Source organism: Suillus subaureus (genome assembly GCF_016647635.1).
Source record: "Suillus subaureus strain MN1 chromosome Unknown BJ212scaffold_4, whole genome shotgun sequence".
NCBI lineage: Eukaryota > Fungi > Basidiomycota > Agaricomycetes > Boletales > Suillaceae > Suillus > Suillus subaureus.
In genome coordinates this window covers 443,251-469,276 of record NW_024538560.1, presented here as the reverse complement: position 1 = coordinate 469,276, position 26,026 = coordinate 443,251, and the positions used below count along the sequence as shown (strand labels likewise).

Genomic DNA, 26,026 nt, shown 5'->3' with positions numbered 1-26,026 from the left:
CGGCATGTCGGAAATTAATTAGCGAATGTATGGAGCAGTCAAGATCGGGAGCGCACTCGATTTATCAAAATTACGCTATTGCATCATAGCATCGCTCCAAGATTCTTTGTAGCTCCAGGATGACAAAAGGAGCAAGCCACACTTCAAAGACTGCATGAAATTGTCTACATCATGACTCGAACGAAAAAGAATCAAGACATGGCATGACAGCGGGGAACAAACTCACGAGGAGCGGTAGTCCGCATCATTCCGGGTCAAGGACTACGTTCCGTTAAAGAAGGCTGTCGTCTCCTGCGATCTTTGAGCGACATCTTTACATAAAGAAAACTGCCTCCGGCAGCCAGAATGAGGCTACCCCAGCCAAAGGCCTTCGCGAGAAACAAAGTTCAGGGTGTTGATCACAAGCGGCTTCTGCTGGCCACTCACCATCCGTCGACTGAGCATCCCAAAATTAAGCTGATATGATGCCACGTTCAGAGCTTCAACGTTATTTCAGAATCCGGGAAGTCCAGTGTAGACCGAGTGTCGTATGTCACAACCCACGAACGAAGTGTTATAAACTTTAACGTTTGCAAGTAGCAAGGACTTGCACAGTGAATTGCAATTGCTTAATGTAAGTTGCCAAACTGTGACGTCGTGTGACTTCTCTTAAGTTGTGACACCTGAACTTAAATCTCGTGCAACTAAGTTGAGTTTTCAAACATTTTCTTTACTAGCCTAGCTCAGCTACCTGTCCATGTCAATCGCGACTAGCTAGCATGCAGTTTTTGGCAAACACTGGTTTGAACCACCTGTTTGACAGGATTAATGCAAGGCCATTTGAAGCCGTTTGACCTCAAGAGTTTATGATACTACCCATGGTCCGGGGCCCGTGCGAGAGGCCACCTGTATTTTGACTCGCTGCACCCATTTTATCTTTATGTGGGGTATGTAGTTGACGACTTCACTTTTTTTTCTCTTTTGATGTTTACTGCAGAACTTCAATTGTATAAAAGTTTGGGGTGCACAGCAAGTCCCAACTGATTCTCCATGGTGAACTGCGAATGATGGGGTGGATGATGCCGTTTCCCTTCTTACAGTGTTAGGTTGCCGCATGGAATACCATGCGTAATCAATCACAAGCAAGCGCTTCTTGGCGATTTCCAGCCACCCGGGTGGTCACCCGGTCACGAGCCTTTCCCAAAGGACTTTGCAACTCACACTCCTAGTGTGGAATCGCGTCACTCAGGAACTGGGGTACTGATATCAGCGCTCTTGTGGGCATCAGATCTTCTTACCCCACGCTTCCTGGTGGGTGATAGCCCAAGCCTGTCACAGGAGTATGCTGTTTGACTGGGCGTCTTGCACTCCCACCCTCATCTTGACAGAATCAGTTGCCGTTGACCATGGATTCATCCATCTGGCTGTGATAGCAAAGCAGGTGATGACATTGTTCCTGGTTGCTACGGTACACATGCACACCATTGGCAGCCCGATACGGTGTCCCTACCCCACTTACCGCAAAGACAAGTCCACAACCTTCAGGCAAGGTTCACAGGTTGTTGTGGGTCAGGGAAGATAGCGTCTTCTTAATGTTTCATGTCCGCTGAGTGACAGCTTATATGACCCGATTATAGGTACGCCACAGTGCGAGCGAAGAGGGATCGTGGGCATCCAATGATTTGCTTTCGCGCGCCTACCACCCGATTCGCTGAATCTATTCTCGACAACCTGATGAATTAGCACCTGTCTACCTGCTCGGTTGTGAAACACGCTTCTGTTTATAAAAGATACGTTGGCCTGTCCCCAATTTCCAGATTCCAAGAACAGATAGTTAGAATGTTCCCCGGATCAGTGGCATCGTCGGGATTTGTCATGATATATAACAGTAGCATGTGCCATTTTCCTTCATAGCTTTCGTCACTTTTCTCACAAAGGGTTCTCGAAGGCAATCGTTGGTTCTCGGCGTCTCACATGGCTTCATGTCTTGTCCAATGGTAGTGCCGGTTGTTTGTTATCAATCAAGTTCTGCTTTGCGCTTTCTTCGCGATTGTTTACGCTTTTATTCCGTAGATACGAAACCGCCGGTAATTCAGGGAATGTTGCCGACCGATGGCCCCATCAATTGCGCTGAAGTTCATCTGCCTTATCTCCGCAATGGATTGAGAGGAGAAATATCATGAACAAAGGGCGGTCCTTACGATATGTTCTGCCAGTAGAATATTTGGATGCGTCATGCACCAAAGTAGGTGAGATTGATATTGTGACCGGTAGAACACTTGCATCATGAGCGCGTGGATAAGTCTCGGCAGCCATGTCGTCACCTTGGGGTGATTCAAATCCGAGCTTTGAAATCCCAGCGTCATCGCATATCGTGAAGTTCACGCTGAGTTCTAGAATCGAATACAGTCAAACGCGTTTGGATAGTCACTCTGTTGGTGTACTTTCTACTGAATTTAATTCACTTTTGAAGTCAAAAAAGATGAGCTATACGATTCTAAGATTTCAGTAGTGGAACGCCTGAGTGACGTCGAACACCGGTATCGCGGGCCAGATATGCTATATCGGGAAGGCATATTGTAAGATGATTATGTGCAAATATAGAAAATTAGGAATTTCGTACATAATGTCTTTATTAACCGATGCCTGTTACACTAACGTAATTTCCTTTATATGTCTTGATGTTGATGTCACTGCTTTGGTCGTCACAATAATATTGCCTTTCTTCCCGTCAGCTATATAAATGTTGTCCTCACTCTCCCTAACCATTTGACGATCCGACCCCAACCCTGGCACCGTTCAAAGAAGCTCTACGACTCAATATATAGAGTCGCTCTTTCTATCCCATTCACTACAACTCCCCCTCTAGCCATCATTCAGTCATCTCACCCTAACAGTATGCCCGGTGCAATACCATATATTGGAAATGCGACAAGGATATGGGAGATCAATGTGCACTGGAGCTTGTATTCTCAGTGCGGAATTTGGGATCCTAAAGGTCGCGGCGTGGATATTTGGGAATGCATTAGAGCTCGTAAGTTGCCACTTTTCTTTGTGTCTAGCAATCCTCATATGTTCCTTCTAGATGACTCAACCCAGCTTACCCAGGTTCGCTACCAGTCTTGCACTGTCATCTCTTAGTAGTAATCTCACCTTTTTCAGCCACCTAACGGTCTTTACTGGCGCTACATCGCCCGCCGGTAATCAGTCTATGGTTTCATGAACACTGCCATAAAACAAACCTTGACGCCGTGATTTCATCACGTTACCGCTCTTGGTCATTTGGTACCCACAGACGCCTAACCCGGTCTAAGGACTGCGTCATGCCACCCTCAACGTCGCAAGTGAAGGTTATATATCTCCCAGGCATAGGAGAGACACGCGTGATCACATTGCCTTCGCCGAGGGATGTGGAGGGTCATTCATGAATGACACGCATTTTTACGATACTACTCTTCTCTGCATTTTCTTTGGCTGGTTCCGAACTTCCGCTTCCTTATGGTCACGTTTCACCCCTTTTTTGGTATATTTGCTTATTTCATTGGGTCTTCTGGCACAAAACACCTACTATACGTGTATATTCTAATATCCACTGCGATTTTTTGGGAGGCACGACTACAAGCAGACATAATAGATGGAGGGCGATGTCGTCCCCTCCGCTACATTCCCAATTTATGTGTTCCTGGTTGCAGAAAGTGCGAGGTCTCCGTCACCAGGGGCAAAGTATGTACTAGGTGAGTCGCATCATATCATATTCATATTGCTGAGTATTGAAACAGTCCATCTCAGTTGTGATGATCAGACCCATTTTCATTGTTAATCGATGTGCCGCGTTATCACTAGTGCCGCGTAACAGAGTCTTCCTGTCCCTGGTGACTACCATACTACACCGCGGGGGGTGGATCTCGGACCCATCCCGGAACACGTTATATTACTCATGCTGTAAATTTGATCACACACGTGTGCATGTCCAGCCAAGCCTCATGGGAGGTGGACTTGTAACGGGGTGCGGAAGAGATAGGGGTGCGCGGGCGAATGTCTGAAGTGGAAGCACCCTCATTTGTAGGCCAAGAATCTACCATTGCTGACATGTTGCAAGTTTCGAATACAGACGGCGGGAAAGTTAAACTCTATCAGAAATAATGTCACTGCGCGAATTGCCATTCAGCAGGAAACCCACGCCGTCAGGTTACGTTCCCATTTATTCGCCAGAGCATAGTAACATGCATTGATGAATGCAGAATGTACCTGCGATAATAACTTCATCTCCATCCCGCCCGGCGCCTCGATATGATCGGATGCACATGACTGAGTTTCCTCCTATATCGAGAGACGACGATCGCTTGAAAGGGCAGCCGAAAAGTCTTGGTACCAGCGCCAAGTTCAGCCGTAGGCTCCGAACACACAGCTTCAAATCGTTATCCCCGACTGTGATCTGTGGCCCGTGGGGTCCTGAAGCCCACGCCGGTAATAGTCTTAGCTTGGTCTTAGCCTCTCCCAGATGTGACTAGGAGAAAAACGTTATCGGAAGCCTCATTGCCTTGGGAAATGAAATCATGATAAGTCCTGATAGGACATGATGCGCCAGGATCACTGGTCTTGCTCCGGCGTGAGGATATTGTACGGTCTTCTGCCGCAATCAAAAACATGACGGATCGGAGACTATCAGATAACGAGGGATGACGGTCATAAGGGGCTTCCAATTTCTTGATATTGTCAAACAGAGCTCATCTGCTGGTACCATGGTGTTCACCATGACACCTCATGGCACTTGGCAGAGGTGCTTGCTGTCTCCATGTGATGATATAAACTCAGATCTGTGACTCTTAATCAGCGGCAGCGAGAACGATGAACGATTTTCACTCAGGCACCACATATAGTAAGTACCTCGTCAGCTTGTTGAATAGATTGAACGTATGAAAACAATCATGATATTGGATGGAGACGTAGCAGATTTGTATGCAAATCAAACGAGCGCTGCACCTTTCCGATCGTGGGGACGACCACCACGGAAACGGTGAACAGATGGCCTGTAAGTTCCCCAGATTTGCCAAACGAAAGCTCGCAATATACCAATACTGCCGAAATTTACGACCCCGGATGGATTGCAGGTACAGTAGAAGCACCATTGACGAACAAGTGCCGTACGGAGCGTAGATACAACTCCGTTGTCGGGATAGAGAGCACTTGCACCCGAAATAACACCACGGAGAGACAGTTCCCAGATGAGAGAAACACACTTGCGGTGTCCAATCGTCGTGACCTTTCATAGAGTTGTACCAGGGCGTACCGATGCCGAATATGCATAGGGCGTGCACACATATTGGTGTTCTGGTGGAGCATGCGAGAGTTGAGTTATGCATGTCTACGTGTTCATGGAGTGCGTCGGTGTATATATGGTTCAATTCATCCGCAGCGATAATTCTCAAGTGCTCAGTTAATTGGACAATTTGGAAACCCAAGGGGATGAAATGACCGGAGTGCGGCTCGCGGTGAAAGCTCGGGCAATCAAACTTACGAGAAGCCGACCGCATTCCTTCGTATCTGGACAATGCGAGGCAGATAAACAAATGTTCGGTCCGAAGATAGGCTTGCATGACTGGTAGGGCATGATACTGTCATAATGCGGTTCCCATCCTGACCAAAACGACAGCCGGCATCACGAATGCCATTGAACAACAATTGAACAGGGGTGAATTTGCAATTCGCACGTAAGGCTTCTAGCGAGACTCATCTATTCTTGCATCGCTTGGTTCTTGATGTGATCACGTCGAAGGCCACAGCAATCGCAAAATCTACATGAGCGCTAGCATGTTTGATTTTACTGCTGTGCAACAAACGACATTTACAGTCAGTCCAGAGATGATGAGTCGATTAGATCAAAAGAAATCCGATACAGTACAGTCAAATAGAATAGGCGATGCTGGAACTATGATTATATGAACATGATATTTCCTGGAGAGCAAAGTGAAGCAGTAAGTGGGATTCAATATCACAAGAGGCGGACACATACAGAACTGATGAGGTCCATTACTTATCACCCGATCACACCACCATCTTCAAACCTGGTAACAACTTAAGGTATTCCGTGAGGTGTGACTCAGCGCCCCTGTTGCGGTGTATGGTGAGCCACTTGAGTGGGCATTTGGACCGAGTAATGAATGCCGAAAATTGTTTGTGTGGCCAAGGATATCTATCCGGCGCACAGAAGCGGATGACCAGCTCCTCTAACGCTGGTAGGGTTAGGGCTTCGAATAGGCTACCCAAGCCAGCGCGAATGACATTGACCTCAAGTCGGTGAATGCTGTGATTCACTGTGCCTATCAGGGGGAACGACTGCAGGCCCGTCTGCGACGATGTATCCGCACATATGGAGGAAACGCTGACCCGTTGGACTTGCGTGCAGAGGCCGATGACCTGCAGAAAAGTGGCACTGCTAACCAGTGCGAACTGTATCTTCAGGTCTAAAAGCTGGTGCCAAGGCAAGTCAATGGAACGCAAAGAGTGTAGATCGTAGGTCAGGGATTGCAAGACCGCTGAACGAAGTTGTGGCGTTGGGCTGGGTATGGAGAACAGGAAATTTGCTTTGTGGAAGGTGACCTGGAAGCGCGACAGGGACTGAACAGAGTTGTCCAACAAACCTTGGATGGGAGGCCCATGCCACCAAAGGTCAGAACACTGGCCCAAGAAAGGTCGGAGCCATTGTATGGAAAGAGGTTCTTTCCCATCTGAGAGGTCCATGTCATGCACCACACGAATGGATAGCGGAACACTCCTGGCTTTTTCTAGCCAACGCCTGTACTCATCACCACTAGTCGTGTCTGCCCTAAGCAAGGATATGCTTAAGGATGCCCATAAGCGAGGAGTGGACAAAGCAACTGCTCGCCAGTGACGGCAGACCCTTGTCAAGACTATTGGGCATTCATCCAATGTAGGCGTAATATAATTTGTATGGGGAAGACACCGAAGAAATATCTCTCCAAGAAGCTCTGGTGGTAGCAAATAGCATGCTGGAGATGCCAGGGCTTCGTGAAATGCCAACGACTCTTGCACAATGGCCCGTTTCTCCTTCAACCTAGCCTGGATACCTTGTAATTTTTCCAATGCATGGTTCAGAAGGTCGATGTGGTCGTCGAGAGCTGCAAGTTGTGACTTTCGCTGCGTTACAACAGCGCGAATCGTTGGGACCTTGTCGGACGGAACATAACTGGTGGGACAATGATAAGAGAACGATGTCGGCGTCAACTCAGATAACTGAACCACTTTGAGTCTTTGGCCCAAACAGTAAGATAATTAGAATTTTCTGCATACCGGCTCTAAGATGGGAGACTGGGAGTGGCATCATGATGAACAATGATCACGCCATCGCAACAATAAACTCACCAATGTTTCAGCTTCATCCAGCAGATCATTCAATAACTCAGGACCGGTCATTTAAAGGTGAGACGTTGCGCGGTGGTATACGAGGGTATACGATAATATTGCGCGATTTCAAGTTTGAATTGCTTGAGAGGTGCAAGCGAGTTATGTAACCAGGCCCAGGCGTGCCACGTTCAACGCTGTTCGACGTTACGCCGTAGAGTCAAGAGGCTTTGAATCAGCTGTAGGTCGCATAACCTGTACAGTGCAATGTCCATCGTTGATGATTTTGCCAGTGCGGTTTTGTCATTACAGGTGACTCTTCTGGAGTGGTGTAGTATCACACACTAGGCAGCCGATCCCGGATGCAGGGCCGTCCAGCTCCAGTCCAGGCTACATGACATTGGTAGGTAATTTTCTGCTTAGGTCTAAGTTTGAATGTCTTTTATGATCTGTCTCCGTTAACTGATATGTAGCTGCGACTCGCGATACCGTGACATATGCGACATGCATGCATCTCACCGAGAGACGGTAATATAGCAACATACTACATATGCTAATCGCCCATGTGAGCACCATATCATCATCCATCACCGTGCCACTGGAGTTAACTATGCTGTTTTGTCATCGAAGTAGTGTAATGGTCTTGAACTTTTTTGGTCTCGAGCTTCCGACATGGTCTCGTCCCCTTATCTGCCAGCGCTTGGTTGTTTCGGAAATTCCATACAATCAGGCTCCTTCTCAATAACAGTTGGCTATGGCTCCATGTACTTCACGATCACAACGGATTCGCACAAGTAGCAATAGAACGCACGGATCTACAGTCTGATATGTGGCTAGTTATAGCACGATACCTTGATCATGTTTCCCTGCAGGGTAGTGTGGGATTCGCCGTATGTTGCCCGACATCTTGGCTCGGGAAAATGCAGTCGACCGACCGACGCAGAACGTTGGAGCGTAAGAAAAATCGCAGATATTTTTCCGAGGGACAAGTTCAGTATTTTCGTTAAGGGTACCTTCTTCCCGAGACAACGTGTTAAACGCTGCTAGAACTGCAATCATGCTTCCTACTCTCAGATCACCGTCCTCGCTTCCTCTAATGACCTCTAATCAATAGGTTACTGAGGACTCAATACCAAAATTAGAGAGGTGAGGCAGAATGTCACGTCCTTTAATTTTTTTCCGGCTTTCACCTCGTGGCCATTTTAATCACTACGTCATGACCCCTTAAGCTGTTTATGTTGTAGTGTGGGATGTCATCACGATTCTCGAAAGAGAAGGCTCTGCATGTCATGTCAGGGTTCGGTGGGAGTCACTACGCTCAATCGGAGCAGAGAACTTCACGTGTATCAGTGTGCATTCGATCGAGAGCCGTTCTTATACGGAAACCTGTCAGGCGGAGCCTCTGCTGAGTCTGATTGGTCGGTCACCAACAGATTTTTCCTTTCACCGCAGAAGTTAGCTGAACAGCCTGAACTTTGATACATTTGGTATCATCTTATGATTTCATTGAAAATTTGCAGCGATATCGTAATGCAAATTGGCTGCTTGCGTCTCGTGCGTACTCACAGTCACGGTGTGTGAGTTTTATCTAGGGTTGTCTTCGTACTGGTATTTCCTCCCGGTCACGCCAGGCAGAGGTCGAGACTCCCCGTCATGATGATGAAGATATGAGCGCATGGGGCGCGTGCCACTGATGATGACGCGAAGGGACTGGTCCTAGGTTGGAATTACGGAGGCGTAAATGGTCGATCGTTTGACCAATTAGACTTGTCTAAAAGGTATCAAATTCAACTGGATTGTTTTAGCTCTTCGATTAGTTCCCGATCTTCTTCAGAGCCCGGCATCGCCCCAGGCCAAAAACGATTCTTGTCGGAAGTGGGCGCAATGAAGCGAAATCCTTTTTTTGTGATTTTGATCCAAGCCAGAAGGGGAGAGGTGGGCTGGCAAGGCACAAGGGTGACTTCGAGATTAGATGAAGTCACTTCCTCATAACTATATACTTCTCACCGATTTCGATTGAATTACTCGATTGAAAATGTTGCCACTGGCCTGTAATAATCTCGTCTTGGTCCCCAAATCGATTTTTGTTAGTGCTCAACATATTTGAGAAGATCTATGTTTGCTTATGGCGCCTTGTAAAGGTCGCACACCCAGTAGTAATGAACAGGCGGTAAACCATGCATCCCAGTCCTCAACGGGAACGAAACTGCAAACTCCCGATGAGCGGACAAGGACACAAAGTTTAACACGTTCTATAGGCACGGCGGAATTGATCGGAATGATCCCTGGTCCGGATACCAACGAGGATGTGTTGACAGCCAAGCCCCCGTCTGCATCTCGAGGTACACACTGCAGGACCAGGTACCTTGGTGAGGCACATACTGGAGCAATGCGGCTGGATGTTACTTACAGGCAATACTGGAACTCTCGAAACAACTGTCCTGGAGCCCAGGTGCCGGGCATGCAGCAGTGTTCACTCTAATATTGGCCGCCCGTGTGGTAGTTGAAACTTGGCCGCGGCGGCGGCGCCCGCCCGCCCGAGGGGAATGATAGGGTGTCTACCTGTCAGAGAGACGAAAACATAATATCATGAAATGGATGGGGTTCGTGATGATTGAATGCCTGTGTGTCCCTAGGCTACTAGTTACTCAGTAACTCACCAGCACAAACATAAAGTAGCCCGACTTAATGTGGATACGGTCACCCCCGAGAGTCGAGATCAACTCAGCAATTGAGGTACCTCGGCACTCCGGCGTTCGGTTGGATAAGTGTCAATTCTCTAGTTGACAAGCGCATCGTATTCCGGCGTGGTGCTATATAGCTAGTCTCCCCTAGACAAGTCATGACGAATGAAGATAAACGCGAGCTGCAGTGACCTGAGGACAGCCGAATTACATAAGTGCTATTCAGTCGTGCTTACTGCTCACTGTTTGAGTGGTCGCACAACATTCTACGTCTGAACAGCTCACCTTGATCGAGATCGTCGTTGCCGCCAGGTCCTGGTTCGACCGCTACCTTGAAGGACAATTTTCGTGATTCGAAGTTCCTTAATTGTTCAAGGATGGACACCGTACAACATCCTTCGGCAACATGGGAAGCAGTCTCAAATGGTATTGTGTTTTACAGACGCCAGCAGTTGTACACGCTACCTGGAAAGCTCCCAAACATTGCTGACTACTTGATCGCTGGGTGCAAGAATGGTGGACCGATAGGTATGTGGCCCACTCAATTATCCGGAATTTGCAGGATGAGAGGTGCCCTAGCACTTATGAGAGACACTTCAAAGCTGGTTGCGCTGGGTCGTGGAGGACCTGCATTTTCGAAATCTCAAATCCAGGTGTACTCACCGGCCGGAGAGGGCTTGCTACTCTTCAGTGTGGATATTCTGCATCAAGTGAAGAGTTCAACGGGTGGCTGACTCGCGTTTGACAGTGGGATCAAGGCCGAATAGTGCGGTTTGGATGGACCTTCGATGAACGACTTGTGGTTTTGAATGAGGAGGGCGTGTATCGTCTGTACGATCTGCAAGGCGACTACCAGCAGTTTTCGTTGGGAAACGAGGCGGCGGAATTGGGTATAATCGACGCTAGAATACACGAGAATGGACTAGTCGCCTTAACAGGCTCTTTGACTCTCTTAGAAGTGAAAGATTGGGAAGGCGGGAGGCCATTGGCACTTGCAAACCCTGGTATGTCATTATTATCCATATTGTCTGTCTAGCATGTATCAATTTTCGGTAGGGATATCTGAACCACCTCATTCGTGGGCTGTCATACCCCGGATCAATCAATATCGAGACATGTTGAGGTGCTGCTCTCAGTAGATGCCACTATCCTTACTGTGGACAACCTGGAAAGTGCGGACCAACGCGTAGCCCGTGGACCATTTTTGCATGTCTCCCCTTCGCCTAATGGCAAATTCCTTGCGTTGTTAACTTTCTCTGGGCTCCTTTGGGTCGTTTCATCGGACTTCCAACGTGAACTGGTCGTTCTCGACACAGCAACTGTGGGTGCTGAAGGGCCGGTCAACCAAGTGGAATGGTGCGGCAACGACGCAGTTTTGGTTACTTGGAATGATCTCGCATCTCTCATTCTGCCATCACGAGATAACCTAGCGGGAGAAACGCTGCGGTCTGGGCTTTCTCTATCTTCCACATCAATGGCTGACATAATATTAATAGTTATCTATATTTTGGTGCTACGTTTGTCGTCACGGAAGCCGACGGTGCCCGTGTTATAGGGCAGGATGTATGCGACTTCATCCAGAAAGTACCTGGTAAGTTTGTTCGGTGGTATTTTTGGTAAGTGAACCTTAACATGTTTCGTACAGCGTCTTCGGTATCCATATTCCGTCCAGGCTCAACGTCATCATCTGCCATCCTATTTGCAGCTTGGGAAAGTTTCGTACAACGATCGCCAAAAGCAGACGAGAACATACGGAGCATTCGATCAGACCTTGCTGCGGCTGTGAATGAATGCATTGATGCTGCTGGCCATGAATGGGATCCTCATTGGCAAAGAAAGCTACTTAGTGTATGTATAGTGCTTCAAACTGGCCTTTTATTACTTATCGACAAACTTATGATAGGCCGCGAAATTTGGATGGGGATTCCTAGACCTTTACAATCCCACCGATTTTATAGCCATGGGCCAAGCATTGAAAGTTCTGAATGCTGTCCGCTTCTATGAGATTGGAATCCCTTTGACGTATTCGGAGTAAGTTCAATATCTGTAAGGTTCGATGTGGTCGAGATCTGATTCACGCAGGTATCAATATGTATCTCCGGCGCATCTCATAAACCGTTTAACATCCCGAAACCTGCACCTTCTCGCTATCCGTGTTTCTTCCTTCCTGTCTCTTAAACCCGACGTTGTTCTCAAACATTGGGCGAGTGTAAAGATCGCACGGTCCAAGTCTTCAGCTGTTGACGGCGAAGATGATGAAGTGTGCAGACTCATAGTAGACAAGTTTGAGAAGCTCGGGGGCGGGGAGGTGAGCTATGCAGATATTGCCCGGCGAGCATGGGAGGTTGGGAGGACGGGATTGGCCACAAAGGTGAAGGTGCTCATCGTTATCACTCCCTTATACTGAGAAATTCTTCCTTCAGCTACTAGATCACGAAACCAGGGCTTCTGATCAGGTTCCATTACTATTAACCATGAAAGAAGACAAACTAGCTCTGGTAAAAGCGGTCGACAGCGGTGACACCGATCTCGGTGAGTAGTGCCCTGTATCTAGAACTTTGAAATCTGAGACAACTATCAAGTGTACCATGTATTACTACATCTTCACAAGCGCCTTCCTTTAGGTTCTTTTTTCAAGTTGATCGAGGATGGCGGAGATCAGCTTGCGCCTGCAAGCAAGCTCCTTCAGGTTTACGCTCGAGAGCAGAATCGAGAAATGCTAAGAGATTTTTACTACAGTGATGATAGGAGAGTGGAGAGTGCAACTCTGGCGCTGGACGAGGCAGCCCAAATGACCGTACGCGCGAAATTTCCTTCAGTTATCTGTGATTTACAAGTTACTCAGGATCCTCATGCGGTGATGACAGCTGTGAATGCAGCAGAGAAATTCTTTTCAGAGGACAAAGACCGCCCATTTGAAGCCAAGGTAAGCCTGATTCTTTGCTCTGCGTTTCTGCTCAATCTCGACCTTTGTTCTGTAGATGATGAATGAAAGTGTTCGCCTGCTTGCGCTTCAGCAGCAATATGAGAAGGACTCAGATGGCAAAGTCAAGTTTTTCGGACAAAGCGTCTCTGAGACGATACGCACGTGTATCTCGAACGACATGAGCAAGAAAGCCGACCGCGTCAAAAGCGAGTTCAAAGTTCCTGACAAACGGTCTGTCAACTGTGTTGTGTCCCAGGGCCTTTGAACTTATGCCACCTTTTCTAGATTTTGGTATCTCAAGTTACATGCGCTCACAGCTATGCGAAATTTCGACGCACTAGACACGTTTGCGCGTTCAAGGCGGAGTCCTATTGGCTACGAGGCATTCGTAAGACATCTTGTCGAAGCTGGTCACCTCAAGCAGGCGGCGTTATACGTGGTGCGATGCGATGGTCCAAAACGTGTGGGACTTTATGTGCTGTGCGAAGACTGGCGTGCGGCAGGTAGGGAGTGCAAGGAACGTGGAGACAAGAAAGGGATGGAGTGAGTATTTTGACTATCGTTTACTGCTTACGGTTTATGGCGGTTGAAGACAACTCAGGAAGTCGTGTCCTAATGCCCTTATTGCCAGAGAGTTGGATCAGCTCATCGCATCGATGAAGTGAGCCCTCTACCGAGTTCAGGGCACGCTGTGTATTGGAAGGGAATACCCGGACCTTCTAGGTACTGCTTCCATGCTGTACCCATGGACCAGATTTTTTTTGCCATGGCGTGTGCTTCGACGTACCATAAAGCAGTTTTTCTTTCTCCGGGAATTGACCAGATCTTGATTTCATTGTATTTCACTCGCCTCAAAGAGCCAAAATCACACAAGTGTTGTTGTTCAATGTGTTTGGCTGGTAACAAGGCTGGTCGGTCATGACCATTTACCAGATTCTGCAGGAGTCGGAGAAAATCTATCGTCCAGAGTGGGCGAGTTTATGTACGAGTGCACACTGTAGACATGATCTCAGATTCACCTTAACCCGCGGTTATCTTGAGAGGTCTGACTTGACCTGCAATGCTCAAACCCCGGGCCTCAACACAACTGTATCATGGGGGGTAGAGCATGGCGCGAGTTGCTCGTGGAAATCCTGAGTTTGAATCATTGTGACCCGAGCATGTTTCCAATATAGTACCCCATGACAGTGCTCGTTGAATGTTGAGGTGGAATTGACAGTCCGGGTCGATGGTCGTGCCGTGTCCATGGCCGCCAGTCGCAAACCGGGCCAAAAAGGGTCGGAGTAGAACGGGAAAGTCTGAGCCGTGACATCTTGTGCCTAGGCTAGAACCATCTATCACGGAAGATAGTAATCACTGCCGAGAGAGATTCCTTTGGAGGATACAATGCAGTTGTTGATTGTGTTCAATGCTAATACAAGATATCTGGATACGGAGAGAATCGTTCGTGTTAGGAGTAATATCATGATGCGGCCCTTGAGCGGCCCTGCGACGTCCTTACGTTACTTTGAAAACGTGGTGATGTGATTACATAATTAATGTGGAGCTGTCAGGAGTCGGTAAACAACGTTTCCCGAATTGCTAGCAGCAGTAAGTAGATCAAAAAGTAAATTATACCTTCTTAAGCTCGGCTTAAGCGTGTCGCTCCTTTTCTCTGCTCCCCTTACTCCATTCTCGCTGATCGCCATGTATGTGCTTTTATCTACATGTCTATTGTCTGTGGCTGACTTTTCTTAGGTCGGGCGTAGATCAGCAGACCGCAAAGTCTGCTACAACAGCCACTTTCGTCACTGCGCTTGTTTTCAATGCTGCAGTCTTTGGGATTGAGATAGGCTTGTTCACGGTACTACGTCCATACTTCAAACAAATCTACGAGCCACGCACACAAGCTCCGGTTGAGAAGTATGCATTCATCTAGCACCTCATCCCAGACTGCTCACGTTCTGAACGGTTCTGTTCATCCAGGGACCGTGTCAAACCTTTCGAAGCTGGATTTTTAACTTGGCCTATTACCTTATTCAAGACAGACTATCGTGATGTTCAACAAGTCAACGGACCAGATGCCTATCTTTTTGTTCGATTCTTGCGGATGATGATTCGCGTCCTTCTACCTATCTGGTTTATTTCTTGGATCGTGCTGATGCCAGTCACCTCTGTCAATAATTCTATCTCCAACAGCACTGGACTGGATCGCTTCATCTTTGGAAACGTTTCTAAGGACCATCAAGATAGATATGCTGCCCATATTATCCTCGCATACCTCTTCACTTGTGAGTCCACTTAACAGTTTTCACGAGATTCCTAGAGTTGACCGTCTTCACTACTAGTTTGGATTTACTGGAATATCAAGCGGGAAATGCAACACTTCACCACAATTCGTCAGCTGCACCTCGTTGATCCTGCCCATTCCAGATCTGTGCAGGCAAATACGATTCTTGTCACCGGTATTCCTGCTAGACATCTTTCTGGGCCCGCACTCCGCCAGTTGTATTCCCACCTTCCTGGTGGTGTGAAAAAGGTGTGGCTCAATCGGTGTGTACCTCTACTTTTTCCGTCGCCTGTTGTTCTTTATCGTTCTCGTGCCTTTTATCTCTTACGAGTACCGCGCCTGCCCAATGAAGCCTGTCGTTTTTTTTTTCACTTCTATTCATCCCATCTTTTGTATGACAGCTGTGTTTGACCTTTGACCTTTTAGGGATCTGAAGGAGCTCCCCTCCATCTACGATCGTCGCTTGGCTGCTTGCGGAAAACTGGAGTCTGCAGAGACATCACTGCTTTCAACGGCCGCTAAACTTCGACGCAAGGCATTAAAGAAGGCCAACGCCGCTGGCGATCCATCCCCTTCAGTTGATCCCGAGCGCAATATGGCTTTAGCGGAGCGTCTGGTTCCTCGGGATAAGCGGCCTTCGCACCGTCTTCCAGCCGGTTTTATGCCTTTCTCACTCCCTTTTATCGGCGAAGAGGTCGACACGATTGATTGGTGCAGGCAAGAAATTGCTGCTGCTACAGAATTGTTGACCACAGGCCGCCAAACTCTCGCCGATCAAGACCTTTCGCTGCCGGAAGATGTTAACGGAGATGGAAAGGTGGACAAAAATGACCGCGCCAAGCAGACTTACCCACCTCTCAATTCCGCATTCATCACTTTCAACCAACAGATCGCTGCTCACCTTGCTGTTAACGCCTTAACTCACCATGAACCATACTCCATGGCCGACCGATACCTCGAAGTATCTCCACCTGATGTGATCTGGGGTAACCTTGGGCTTAACCCGTATGAAAAGCGTATTCGAGTCGCGATTAGCTATAGCGCTACCGCAGTCCTAATCATCTTCTGGGCTATTCCCGTTGCTTTTGTCGGTATCATCTCCAACATTGAAGGCCTTTGTGTTCGCGAATCGTGGCTCGCTTGGTTATGCAAGTTGCCAAGCCCTGTCATTGGAATCATACAGGGTATTCTACCCCCTGTGTTACTCGCCGTCCTCATGATGCTTTTGCCGATTGTCCTTCGTCTCTTTGGGCGCTTCGAGGGTATTCCGACGTACACAGGTCTTGAATTGAGCTTGATGACACGTTACTTCATTTTCCAAGTAATCGTGAGTATTTCGTTGCTCATAAGCGGCGAGCGATTTTGCTCACGGTATTTAGCATTCGTTTTTAATTGTCACTCTGAGTTCGGGCATCTTTGCGGCTCTCCCATCAATACTATCAAACCCCAGTTCGATAGCTGGTCTCCTGGCTACATATCTGCCTCAAGCATCGACTTTCTTCCTGACGTGAGTCATTCTTGTGAGCTTACTGAGACAGTTGCTCATTAAGATATGCAGATACATTCTTCTTCAGGGTTTATCTGGCGTAGCTGGAGGATTTTTGAGTGCTGTTGCGCTCATCCTTTACTACGTCAAGCTGTATATCCTTGGCAGCACGCCACGCTCTATTTATAACATCAAGTATGGACAGTCAACTGTTGCTTGGGGCACGTTATTCCCGTCTATCACTTTGCTCGTCGTCATCAGTACGTCTGTTCGTGGCAGTTCCCACCAAACGTATTAACGGTTTGTCTCAGCGTTTGCTTACTCCATCATCTCGCCTGTGATCAATGGCCTTGCATGCTTTACATTTTTCCTTTTCTACCTCCTCTACAAGTACCTCTTCCTCTACAAGTACACGCAGCCGCCCTCGGCTGACACAGGAGGCTTGTTCTTCCCAAAGGCGATTCAGCACGTGTTCGTCGGGATGTATGTCCAGCAGCTCTGTCTCTGTGCCTTGTTCTTCCTTGTGGATGCCCCGGACGGGAAGCGAGGCGCGCTCCCAGAGGCCGTGCTCATGGTTGTGTTGATCATTCTCACCGTCGGCTATAACGCCATTATTAACAGCTCCTTTGGTCCGCTCACCGAGGCTCTTCCACTCAGTCTCGCGCACAAGACATTCAGGCATCCAGAGCCTTCTCTGGATATACAGGACGTCAATGGTGGGTCAGGCTCAAACCCCAAAGAGACGGCTGTGGAGGAGATCGAGGAGGGACCTTCGCCGATCGATAAGCCCCGCGTCTCGTCCTCTGAGTCAGGCGCCGAACATGCTTCGCATAGTGACTATGACGATGTGTTCTTTGCTCGCGGACCGGACGGTACAGAAGATTATGGGTTTGCACAACCGGCTGCGTGCCGCCCACAGCGTATCGTATGGATCCCCGATGATTCGCTCAGTTTGGGCCGTGAGGAGGTCCAGACGAATAAGGAATCGGGCGTTAAGGCAACCATCCAGAACGCGAAAATGGATGAGAACGGGAATGTGGACATTACGGGTCCCCCTGTCGACCTTGCAAAATTCTGAGAGATGCTCTGGAGTGACTGAGGTTTTTCTTTTTTCTTTTTTCTGGTACATTTTCTTGCCCACGTCTTGTCAAATGTGGTATCCATCTTCCATTCAACTTCTTATGCTGCATATTGCATTTCACACTGGTCATACGATAAATATTCACGATATTCATGTTGTCACATCTGATTCTTCATTCAATCATGTCAACCATTGTCAGTTTCATCTAGTCTGAATACCCCTTGTCCTAGTACATAATCCTGTTGCGCACTTACGATTGTCATTCTGCAATTCAGTACTTTCTTGAGTTCACTGTCACTGAATCTGTAGGCTGAACTGTTGAAATTACATGACTCAACACGTAAGTCTCCTGGCTGTCAAGCAGTCCGCGACTCCCTCGATCGCTGATGCACTACTTCAGCATGGAGAGGACCATTAGGCCACCAAACATGAGGCCGGAAATTATAAGAATGCGGTCGAGCCAGATATCTGCCTTTTCGAGTGCGGTAATAAGCTGCTTGGAGGTAGCGAGGATGAGATCGGGAATGTCATGCATTGTGAATGCGGATTGGAGAGTTGCATTATAATGTTACATACACTTGTATGCAAAACTGACAAAATGAAACAGCATCATAGTTGAAGCAGCCGCAGCATAATCTCCGCAGCAGTTCAACGTTGCGTTGTCGACAAGGCGTGGCCTAACCGATATCTTTCAGCTTCATTTGTCCAACGGCCTCCTCCACAATTGCGCATAGGTGGGCTTTCCAACCTGGTACATGAGAGAAATCTGCGGGTGCGCAAAAGAGTCAGGAAACGGAAGGTACTACAACCTATGGGCCACATCACTGAATTATCATCGTTCTCTTGCAGGGTCCAGAATGCATCAGCGTTCTCGGACTCGGATTCGTTGGGGACTGGGAATCTGCATCCGTCATCATTATAATGCCTACGCTAGTGGAGAAGACGATCTGATACTCACGCCCATTGTTCATCGACAAAGTAGTGATTCCACCAATACAGCGTGGTTTCCATTATCTCTCTCTCTCTTGTTGGCCTGGAGATTTATGCGCGGACTCGATGAGATTCGCATTGAAACCGTTTTCGCAGACAAACTCACGTCCCAACCCATGTAATCACCAGTGGTGATATTCTGGAGAAACAAACCCCGGGAACGTGGAAAACTTAGCGCCTACTATTAACATTACTTGTCGGTACCAAGGCCGGAACTTCATCTCTTGAGTGGGTATGCCCTTGTACTCGTCCCCAACGAGCGACATGTTCCTCTGCATCAAGACATTTAAGTACTTGACGTTTTCAACAACACAGTTGGTGATTGACCGAGTCTGTTTGGCATGATGGACGTTGTTTGGGAGGCAAGTGGGAGAATTTAATCTTCAAACTTGTGGTTGTGATATCCTTTATATTGCACGTTCTTGCGCAGACTCGTTATTCTTCTGTCCCGAACATCACACGTGCCCCTGAGTCATGTAAGCAATTCAATGCTAGCAAACCATAATACAACTGAAACTCACCGTCTCGTGATAAGCTACTATGATGAGATTTGTTGGAGATTTGGTAACATACTAACTATTGCAAAAAGAGTTGACATCATTTGTCGTTTTTGTTCGCCAGGAATGTTTGTTGATGGGCTTACTATGTGAGGATTTTTCTATTAAGATTTCTCGACAGTGACTTCCACACTTCCACGGTCGATACGAGGACTTCTCTTTGTAGAATCTGACCAGTGATCGCAAAAGAATTACAGACCAATTCCGCTTTGCAAGAAATTTTTATCAACGGCAGCGTCATCCATTCTGCCGTCCTGAGTATCGTACGTGCCCAAGGAATTAAATGCTGGTGAATTAAACTATACCACAGGCCTCGTGATGAGCCATTGTGAAATAAGCTTCATTCCTCGTTTTCGCCCGCCAGGAATGTCTGTCGACGACGGTATGGGTATTCTTCTAGAATCAGATCAGTCGATTTCTCAGCCCAGAGACTACCTTACCGTGCCAGTCAATTGCAAGACAAGTCGGATGGTGGTTGGTCTCCAGGATGTATTCTTTGCGTACAGTCAGACCAGATGGCATGGAAGATTATGGATTTTCACAACCAACTGCGTCCCGCCCACAACGCATCGTGTGGATCCCCGATTCTTACACGACAACTGTTGTCAGTTTCATTCATCCTGAATACCCTTGGGCCTTGTCCCAGGATAGAATCTTATTAACACTTTCAATCACATGAACAATTAAAATTGTCAACATGCGCATCCCCTGAGCTGCTATGCTGTCCGGCAATCCATAGCTCCATAGTTGATGCTGTGAAACTAGGTGTTTCAGACACGTCCATGGTGGGTTCTACCCATTGACCAGCTTCGCCATCCTGACTACATATCAGTGACGCCAGCACGATTGATGCAGCAGCAGAGCTGGCCGACGCAGTCATCATAACCTCCCCAGCCTCCTGCACCACCACATGCGTACTCGAGCAGGAGCTGTGCAATAACCTCGTCCAGAAAAGGCGATGCGTAGCCCGCAGTCGGCAATGCGCTGCTTCAATATGAAGAGGACCATGAGGCCGAAAAACACGAGGCCGAAAATTATGAGAATGCGGTCAAGCTAGTCTGTCTTTTCGAGTGCTGCAATGAGTTGTTTGGAGGTACCGAGGATGAGATCGAGTGAGCCGTGTGCTGTGGACGCAGATTGGAGAGTTGCAATTGATGATTCTGTATTGAACGAGCGATGATTATCGGAGAAATATGGGAGCAGGAAGAATTTGCCTAGTAACTGGCTCGACAAGACACAGTCTGCGCTCGAACCCCCTCTGCATTAGCTCGATGGTTCATTGCAGAGCTCCTGCGACATCATGATTGGCTTTCATGAGTGAGTCTTCGCTGTAATTCACAGGCCAGCCACATCAGAGGGTACAAATACACGCAGTGTACGAATGTGGCTTTCTCGCCCGAGGAGCTTGTGCTTTTCCTGAGAATGGCAGGAGACCGCAATAACTCTTCTCGCTGTGACCGACTTTGTGTATCAATTGCATGTTTCGACGCTAGAAATGCTGCTCGAGAGTCTTTTCGCAAGCTAATAGTCAGAGACCGGAGACACCGGATGGTCGAACTGCAACATGCCTGACAAATGAATCACGGAAGATATCCACTCTCCTCAGCTCTCTTCTTGCCCATTCAGTCCTCTGGTCATCAACCAGAACGTCCAGCTCCTACAAGTGGCAGTAAATGGAGGTTTAATTGCGAAATGGAAGGCAACAGACCCCAATCTGCTTGGCCGGGCCTTCAGTATCCTCCCTTACGTCCGCCGCACACGCTTGTTGTGTTACCAAAGGACCGGCACATGCTCTTAGGCGAGGAATCTGAAACTTAGTGGTGCCGTTCAATGGAGTCGAATAGAGAGAGAGCTTCAGCATCCAGCGCTGTCGGTATAGGTGGCATGTCTGAAAAGAAAGGTAGGATGATACAAATATAGCTCTGGACCTCCTCCTGACCACCAGTGTTAGCGTCGCGGATACTAGATGGCTGATGTATAGATCAAGTGCCCGAAAGACCGCTTTCGACGCAGCTTAGTGTTCAGTCTTTATCTGGCATAGCTGGAGGATTTTTGAATGATGTTCTCAGGTAGCACAGGGCCGCCCTCTACCTATGATATTGTCATGAGCAGAGTTTTGAGTTTCCTTTTTGGTATTCCCTACTAGGTATAGCTCAAAGTGTCGTACTTACATTCTCGCTAACATCGTCTGTTTTGATAGTCGTTGTGGTTGTCGATCGTCGTCTCGCCTCGGCTCTTCTCTCTGATAGATATCAAGCATAGTACATCACTGTCAACTGTCACTTGAGACTCGATGTTCGAGTCTATAATGGATGATGTATGGATTTATAAACAGTTCTTCGTTGGCATTCTGAGCATCCTCCAGAACTAAAACGTCGATCATGGTCACCTAGGTCGCAAAGAGATGGCTAAGGAGGAGCCTTTGTCGACTAATAAGCATCGCGCCTCCTACTCGATCGAGTTGGACGTCAAGCATGCGCCGCAGTGTGACTATGGCAATGTGCTCTTTGTGGTGCAAGCACGGGCTCCAACTCTTGCCAGTGACCTGAACCAGCTCACTTCATGGGATATCTTACACGGGTGAGTTCCTGCAGCCCATGGAACTGCCATTGTCCACCTGTTCAAAGAGGACACGAAGCTGCACATGGCTCGTACTCTCGATGATTCCTGCTCGCCGCCGAGACGGACTCTGTCATTCTCCGAGCATGCACAGATTAGTACCTAGAACTTAGGTCTCTCCCAGTCTTCCCACAGTACCAGTCATGACCACGGTGTGCCGCGACAGACAACAATGCATACTCGCACAAAAGACGTGAAAAACAGCGGGCTGCAGCCCAACCTGCGTGACAGTTGAATGCCACGTTCGTCAACAAGCACCTAGACTAAAATACTAATTCGCAAGACGGCTAAACGAAATCCTTCAACCACAGGTTCATCCTTCCAAGATGTCCCACAGCTGCGCATCGATGAGAGTCCCTTCCTGGTTCTTGAGGATGACCTGCAACGATCGTCAGGAACAGCGTGGTACCACGGTCAATGGGTCACGTCACCGATTTATCAGCTTCGAGTTGCAAAGTACGGAAGGCTGCAGGGCTCTGCGCAGTATGGGGGACTTGGAATCTGCGCCTCATCGTCAGTAGACAGGTCTGGTTTGATTCACGGCCTGCTCGCACCCGACGTGACCGCCTTGGAAGACTACTTGCCACCAGTGCTCCTTGGGGCTCATGACGGCCTTCGTGTCCGTCTGCAAATTTGCGCAAAAAGGTGAGATTCGCATTGGAACCGCTTCTCGCAGACGCTTACGTTCCATGCCAAGTAATCGCCACTGCCATCGTTCTTGACCGTCCCCAGATACCCTTGCGTCTTTGGGTCCCATTTGTACTTCCCGATCCACTATTGACATCACTCGTCAGCGCCAGGTCGGAACATCGTCTCTAGCTGTCTACTGACCCTCTGAGTCGCGGTACCGCCATATTTCTCGCCGACGAGCCCGCCATCCTTCGGCGTCAGCACGAGCTCAGGCCACTTCACGTTTTGAACGATGCCGTGGACAGACATGATGATTGAGATTTGTTGTTGGGGAGAGAAGGATAATACGAGAAGTGAGTTGGTATTGGAACCTGCGATCGCGCCATCATTTATATGCTCATTCCTCAGGGTACGGGCTCGGCGACGGCATTCTGCTGTCCCGGGCACCACTGCACGCGCTCCTGAATCGTGTAAGCAACTCAATGACGGCGCCAAACCGTAATACAATTGCAACTCGCCGCCTCGTGATCAGCCATCGCGACCGCTGCTCTGGAATTTTCGTTGCAAAAGGAGCTATCCATCGTTCCTCGTTTCCGATGAATTTACCTCATCCTGGCACTTTCACTTTCACTGACAAAGGAGTCGAGCACGAGTCTTCGATTAAGGGCATGGTCCAATTGATTTCTCGGCGGCGACCACATACCACACCCTGGCACTTTTGTGCTCGCTTACCAGGAATGTTCTTCGACGGCGTTACGACGAGCGTTCTCCTATATCAGTCGCCTTTCAGCCTACTAGTAGCGACTTCAATGATGGCGAATCGCAAATGACTTTACGAACATTCCTCGATTTCGCTCGCAAGGAATGTTTGTCGATTGTGGGGCAGGGTCGTTGCATGATTTCCGACTCTATAGCGCTTCCATTGCAAATGGAGTTTGCAAAACGTTCGTCCAAATCTCGCTTGCAGGGAATGTTTGCCAATCGCAATTGCGGCATGTCGTCGGGACTTTTCGAGAGATCTATTGATTTCTCGTATCAACATCATGATTGAGCACAGCACTAGCATCAGCCTTTCGGTTCGAGAGGTGTCCTTGGTTGCACGACTAATTTCATTTTGCATGTTCCGATAGCTGCCTTGAACCCAGCGCGGCTCGCGCACCCGTTTGTCTGATAATTCAGCTCCAACGAGCTCTTTTGCCGCTTGTCGACTCTGGCAATATACTCGAGCCGAGGGCAAGGAGCGAATCTATCAGCGGTGGGAGCAGCTATTATGGATGCAGTGGGTTCGAGCTCGCAATCCACGGATAAAGCCATAAGTTGGTGCTCTACTCTGGCACTGCTGAAAGAATTATTAATCATTCCTGACCAGGTTTTTTACTGACGAGTTTCGACGGTGACTGTTACGCCGGGTATTTTCATGTTCACTTGCCTTGCATGTTCATCGACTGAAGCTGATTCTAGTTTATGTAATCTCCTTGTATTCCCATCCAATTTTCAGGCTACAGAGGGTCATAGTGACAATGGCAAACTTAATAGGACATCCTGAGACTTAGATCAGTGGACGAGTTCTCATATCAATCTACTACACCCTGGCACTTTCATTGCACAAGGGATTATGAACCTTTCACTTGAGTGGTATTGCGACCGACATGTTGCCACATGTACCGGTGTATCAGAAGCTTGATGCAGTACAACTTGAACTACTCCATTTGGGCAACTTTCTCAGATCGGAACCAAGGGTGGGGTGATCGCTGCCTAGAAATCTTGTGCTATAGACAAACATTCCTGGCAAGCGAACACAAGGAATGATCATAACTCCTTTTGCAATGGAGGTGCCAGAGTGGAGTATCAACGTTCAACTTTTGTCATGATGGCTGATCATCAGACCATGAGTTGCATTAACAGTATGGTCCGTCAGCATGTAATTACTTAACGTGATTCAGGGACAGTATGTGATGCTCGGGACTGCGGAATGCTGAGCATCCAGGCTGAGAAACACAAATCATGTTATGACTGCAGGTTTGCGATTGGGTAACTCAGCTGGGATGCCCCAACTTCGTTATTGCTGTCTAGGTGCTAGTGCCATCAATGGAACTTTTCTCACTGACATCCAAACTTCGAAGGACGGCAGACATTGCAGCTTTTGGTTCATGAAGTTGGTTGTTGGAGATCTGATTCCAAAGCCAGACGAATGTGAGGTTCATCTAGACGACCTGTCTCAAGTAGTCTTCTCAGCAAAGATTTGACCATGCAGCAGTGATTTATTTTAGTGGTTCGGTAAGTCAGCACATGTTGTTGTGTGAGGGATACCAGAACAATAATACTGAGGTCGAACGATCAGTCATTTCCATGTTTGTCTGGTATCGCAATGCAGCTCTTATGATAGTCTATTTGTCGGATGTCCTGCCTTCATCAAAGTCTGGTGCACTCACAGACACATGATCATCGACTTTCCTGGAATTCCTCACTTCCAGAGTCGGTCTCTTCTACCAAGCAAATTGGGCCCTCTACCTCAACGAACATTCTCCCAACCACAAGGAGTCTGTCACCATCATGCAGGAGTTGGAGCGTTCAACTTACTTGGGTGCTTGATCCCCCATTAATTTAAATCTGGCCTGATAGATACACGAGAAAGTTATATCACCACACTGCAGAAAGACATTGCATATTGATTATTTGGCATCCATCTAGATCTGCAAGTTGCGAGCTCGAACCCACTGCATCCATAATAGCTGCTCCCACCGCTGATAGATTCGCTCCTTGCCCTCGGCTCGAGTATATTGCCAGAGTCGACAAGCGGCAAAAGAGCTCGTTGGAGCTGAATTATCAGACAAACGGGTGCGCGAGCCGCGCTGGGTTCAAGGCAGCTATCGGAACATGCAAAATGAAATTAGTCGTGCAACCAAGGACACCTCTCGAACCGAAAGGCTGATGCTAGTGCTGTGCTCAATCATGATGTTGATACGAGAAATCAATCGATCTCTTGAAAAAGTCCCGACGACATGCCGCAATTGCGATTGGCAAACATTCCCTGCAAGCGAGATTTGGACGAACGTTTTGCAAACTCCATTTGCAATGGAAGCGCTATAGAGTCGGAAATCATGCAACGACCCTGCCCCACAATCGACAAACATTCCTTGCGAGCGAAATCGAGGAATGTTCGTAAAGTCATTTGCGATTCGCCATCATTGAAGTCGCTACTAGTAGGCTGAAAGGCGACTGATATAGGAGAACGCTCGTCGTAACGCCGTCGAAGAACATTCCTGGTAAGCGAGCACAAAAGTGCCAGGGTGTGGTATGTAGTCGCCGCCGAGAAATCAATTGGACCATGCCCTTAATCGAAGACTCGTGCTCGACTCCTTTGTCAGTGAAAGTGAAAGTGCCAGGATGAGGTAAATTCATCGGAAACGAGGAACGATGGATAGCTCCTTTTGCAACGAAAA

General features: G+C 48.1%; 9 protein-coding genes across 9 annotated transcripts; 5 read left to right on the top strand and 4 right to left on the bottom strand.

Annotated features, from left to right (window-relative positions):
• Positions 1-660: 660 nt before the first annotated feature.
• On the bottom strand, positions 661-1,102 carry BJ212DRAFT_1324655 (uncharacterized protein). The gene has a single exon (XM_041334536.1). The coding sequence runs from the start codon at positions 1,093-1,095 to the stop codon at positions 844-846; it is 252 nt and encodes an 83-aa protein (XP_041197561.1). The 5' UTR covers positions 1,096-1,102; the 3' UTR covers positions 661-843.
• A 1,553-nt stretch (positions 1,103-2,655) lies between these two features.
• Positions 2,656-3,398, top strand: BJ212DRAFT_685182 (uncharacterized protein). The gene is made up of 3 exons (XM_041343810.1): positions 2,656-3,013; positions 3,065-3,087; positions 3,142-3,398. Exons 1-3 carry the CDS (start codon positions 2,878-2,880, stop codon positions 3,181-3,183), a joined length of 201 nt encoding a protein of 66 aa, XP_041197560.1. The 5' UTR covers positions 2,656-2,877; the 3' UTR covers positions 3,184-3,398.
• BJ212DRAFT_685207 (uncharacterized protein) lies at positions 3,265-4,118 on the top strand. The gene is made up of 2 exons (XM_041343811.1): positions 3,265-3,702; positions 3,823-4,118. Exons 1-2 carry the CDS (start codon positions 3,408-3,410, stop codon positions 4,020-4,022), a joined length of 495 nt encoding a protein of 164 aa, XP_041197559.1. The 5' UTR covers positions 3,265-3,407; the 3' UTR covers positions 4,023-4,118.
• Positions 4,119-6,024: 1,906 nt separating this feature from the next.
• On the bottom strand, positions 6,025-7,413 carry BJ212DRAFT_1476379 (uncharacterized protein; the record flags this gene model as incomplete). Its single annotated transcript, XM_041339366.1, has 3 exons — positions 6,025-7,233; positions 7,291-7,308; positions 7,363-7,413. The coding sequence occupies 3 exons, from the start codon at positions 7,411-7,413 to the stop codon at positions 6,025-6,027; spliced, it is 1,278 nt and encodes a 425-aa protein (XP_041197558.1).
• A 221-nt stretch (positions 7,414-7,634) lies between these two features.
• Positions 7,635-8,141, top strand: BJ212DRAFT_1324633 (uncharacterized protein; the record flags this gene model as incomplete). The annotated part of the gene is made up of 3 exons (XM_041334535.1): positions 7,635-7,744; positions 7,880-7,906; positions 7,975-8,141. Coding segments are annotated over 2 exons (192 nt in total), but the record flags the coding sequence as incomplete, so codon positions are not given.
• Positions 8,142-10,402: 2,261 nt separating this feature from the next.
• Positions 10,403-13,743, top strand: BJ212DRAFT_1532519 (vacuolar assembling sorting protein VPS16; the record flags this gene model as incomplete). The annotated part of the gene is made up of 15 exons (XM_041341779.1): positions 10,403-10,553; positions 10,605-10,717; positions 10,774-11,029; positions 11,082-11,103; positions 11,139-11,471; positions 11,522-11,616; positions 11,671-11,873; positions 11,929-12,056; positions 12,108-12,396; positions 12,449-12,557; positions 12,608-12,822; positions 12,871-12,951; positions 13,007-13,182; positions 13,237-13,494; positions 13,544-13,743. The coding sequence occupies 15 exons, from the start codon at positions 10,403-10,405 to the stop codon at positions 13,614-13,616; spliced, it is 2,502 nt and encodes an 833-aa protein (XP_041197556.1). The 3' UTR covers positions 13,617-13,743.
• Positions 13,744-14,508: 765 nt separating this feature from the next.
• Positions 14,509-18,176, top strand: BJ212DRAFT_684929 (DUF221-domain-containing protein). Its single transcript, XM_041343809.1, has 8 exons — positions 14,509-14,639; positions 14,689-14,853; positions 14,917-15,221; positions 15,279-15,483; positions 15,647-16,547; positions 16,600-16,727; positions 16,779-16,966; positions 17,018-18,176. Coding segments are annotated over exons 1-8 (2,661 nt in total). The 5' UTR covers positions 14,509-14,637; the 3' UTR covers positions 17,785-18,176.
• A 2,389-nt stretch (positions 18,177-20,565) lies between these two features.
• On the bottom strand, positions 20,566-21,234 carry BJ212DRAFT_1324610 (uncharacterized protein). The gene is made up of 3 exons (XM_041334534.1): positions 21,043-21,234; positions 20,903-20,991; positions 20,566-20,844 (listed from the first exon to the last, which is right to left on the bottom strand). The coding sequence occupies exons 1-3, from the start codon at positions 21,193-21,195 to the stop codon at positions 20,805-20,807; spliced, it is 282 nt and encodes a 93-aa protein (XP_041197554.1). The 5' UTR covers positions 21,196-21,234; the 3' UTR covers positions 20,566-20,804.
• A 1,032-nt stretch (positions 21,235-22,266) lies between these two features.
• On the bottom strand, positions 22,267-22,892 carry BJ212DRAFT_1296114 (uncharacterized protein; the record flags this gene model as incomplete). Its single annotated transcript, XM_041332401.1, has 5 exons — positions 22,267-22,332; positions 22,385-22,454; positions 22,508-22,578; positions 22,638-22,727; positions 22,785-22,892. 5 exons carry the CDS (start codon positions 22,890-22,892, stop codon positions 22,267-22,269), a joined length of 405 nt encoding a protein of 134 aa, XP_041197553.1.
• Positions 22,893-26,026: the final 3,134 nt, after the last annotated feature.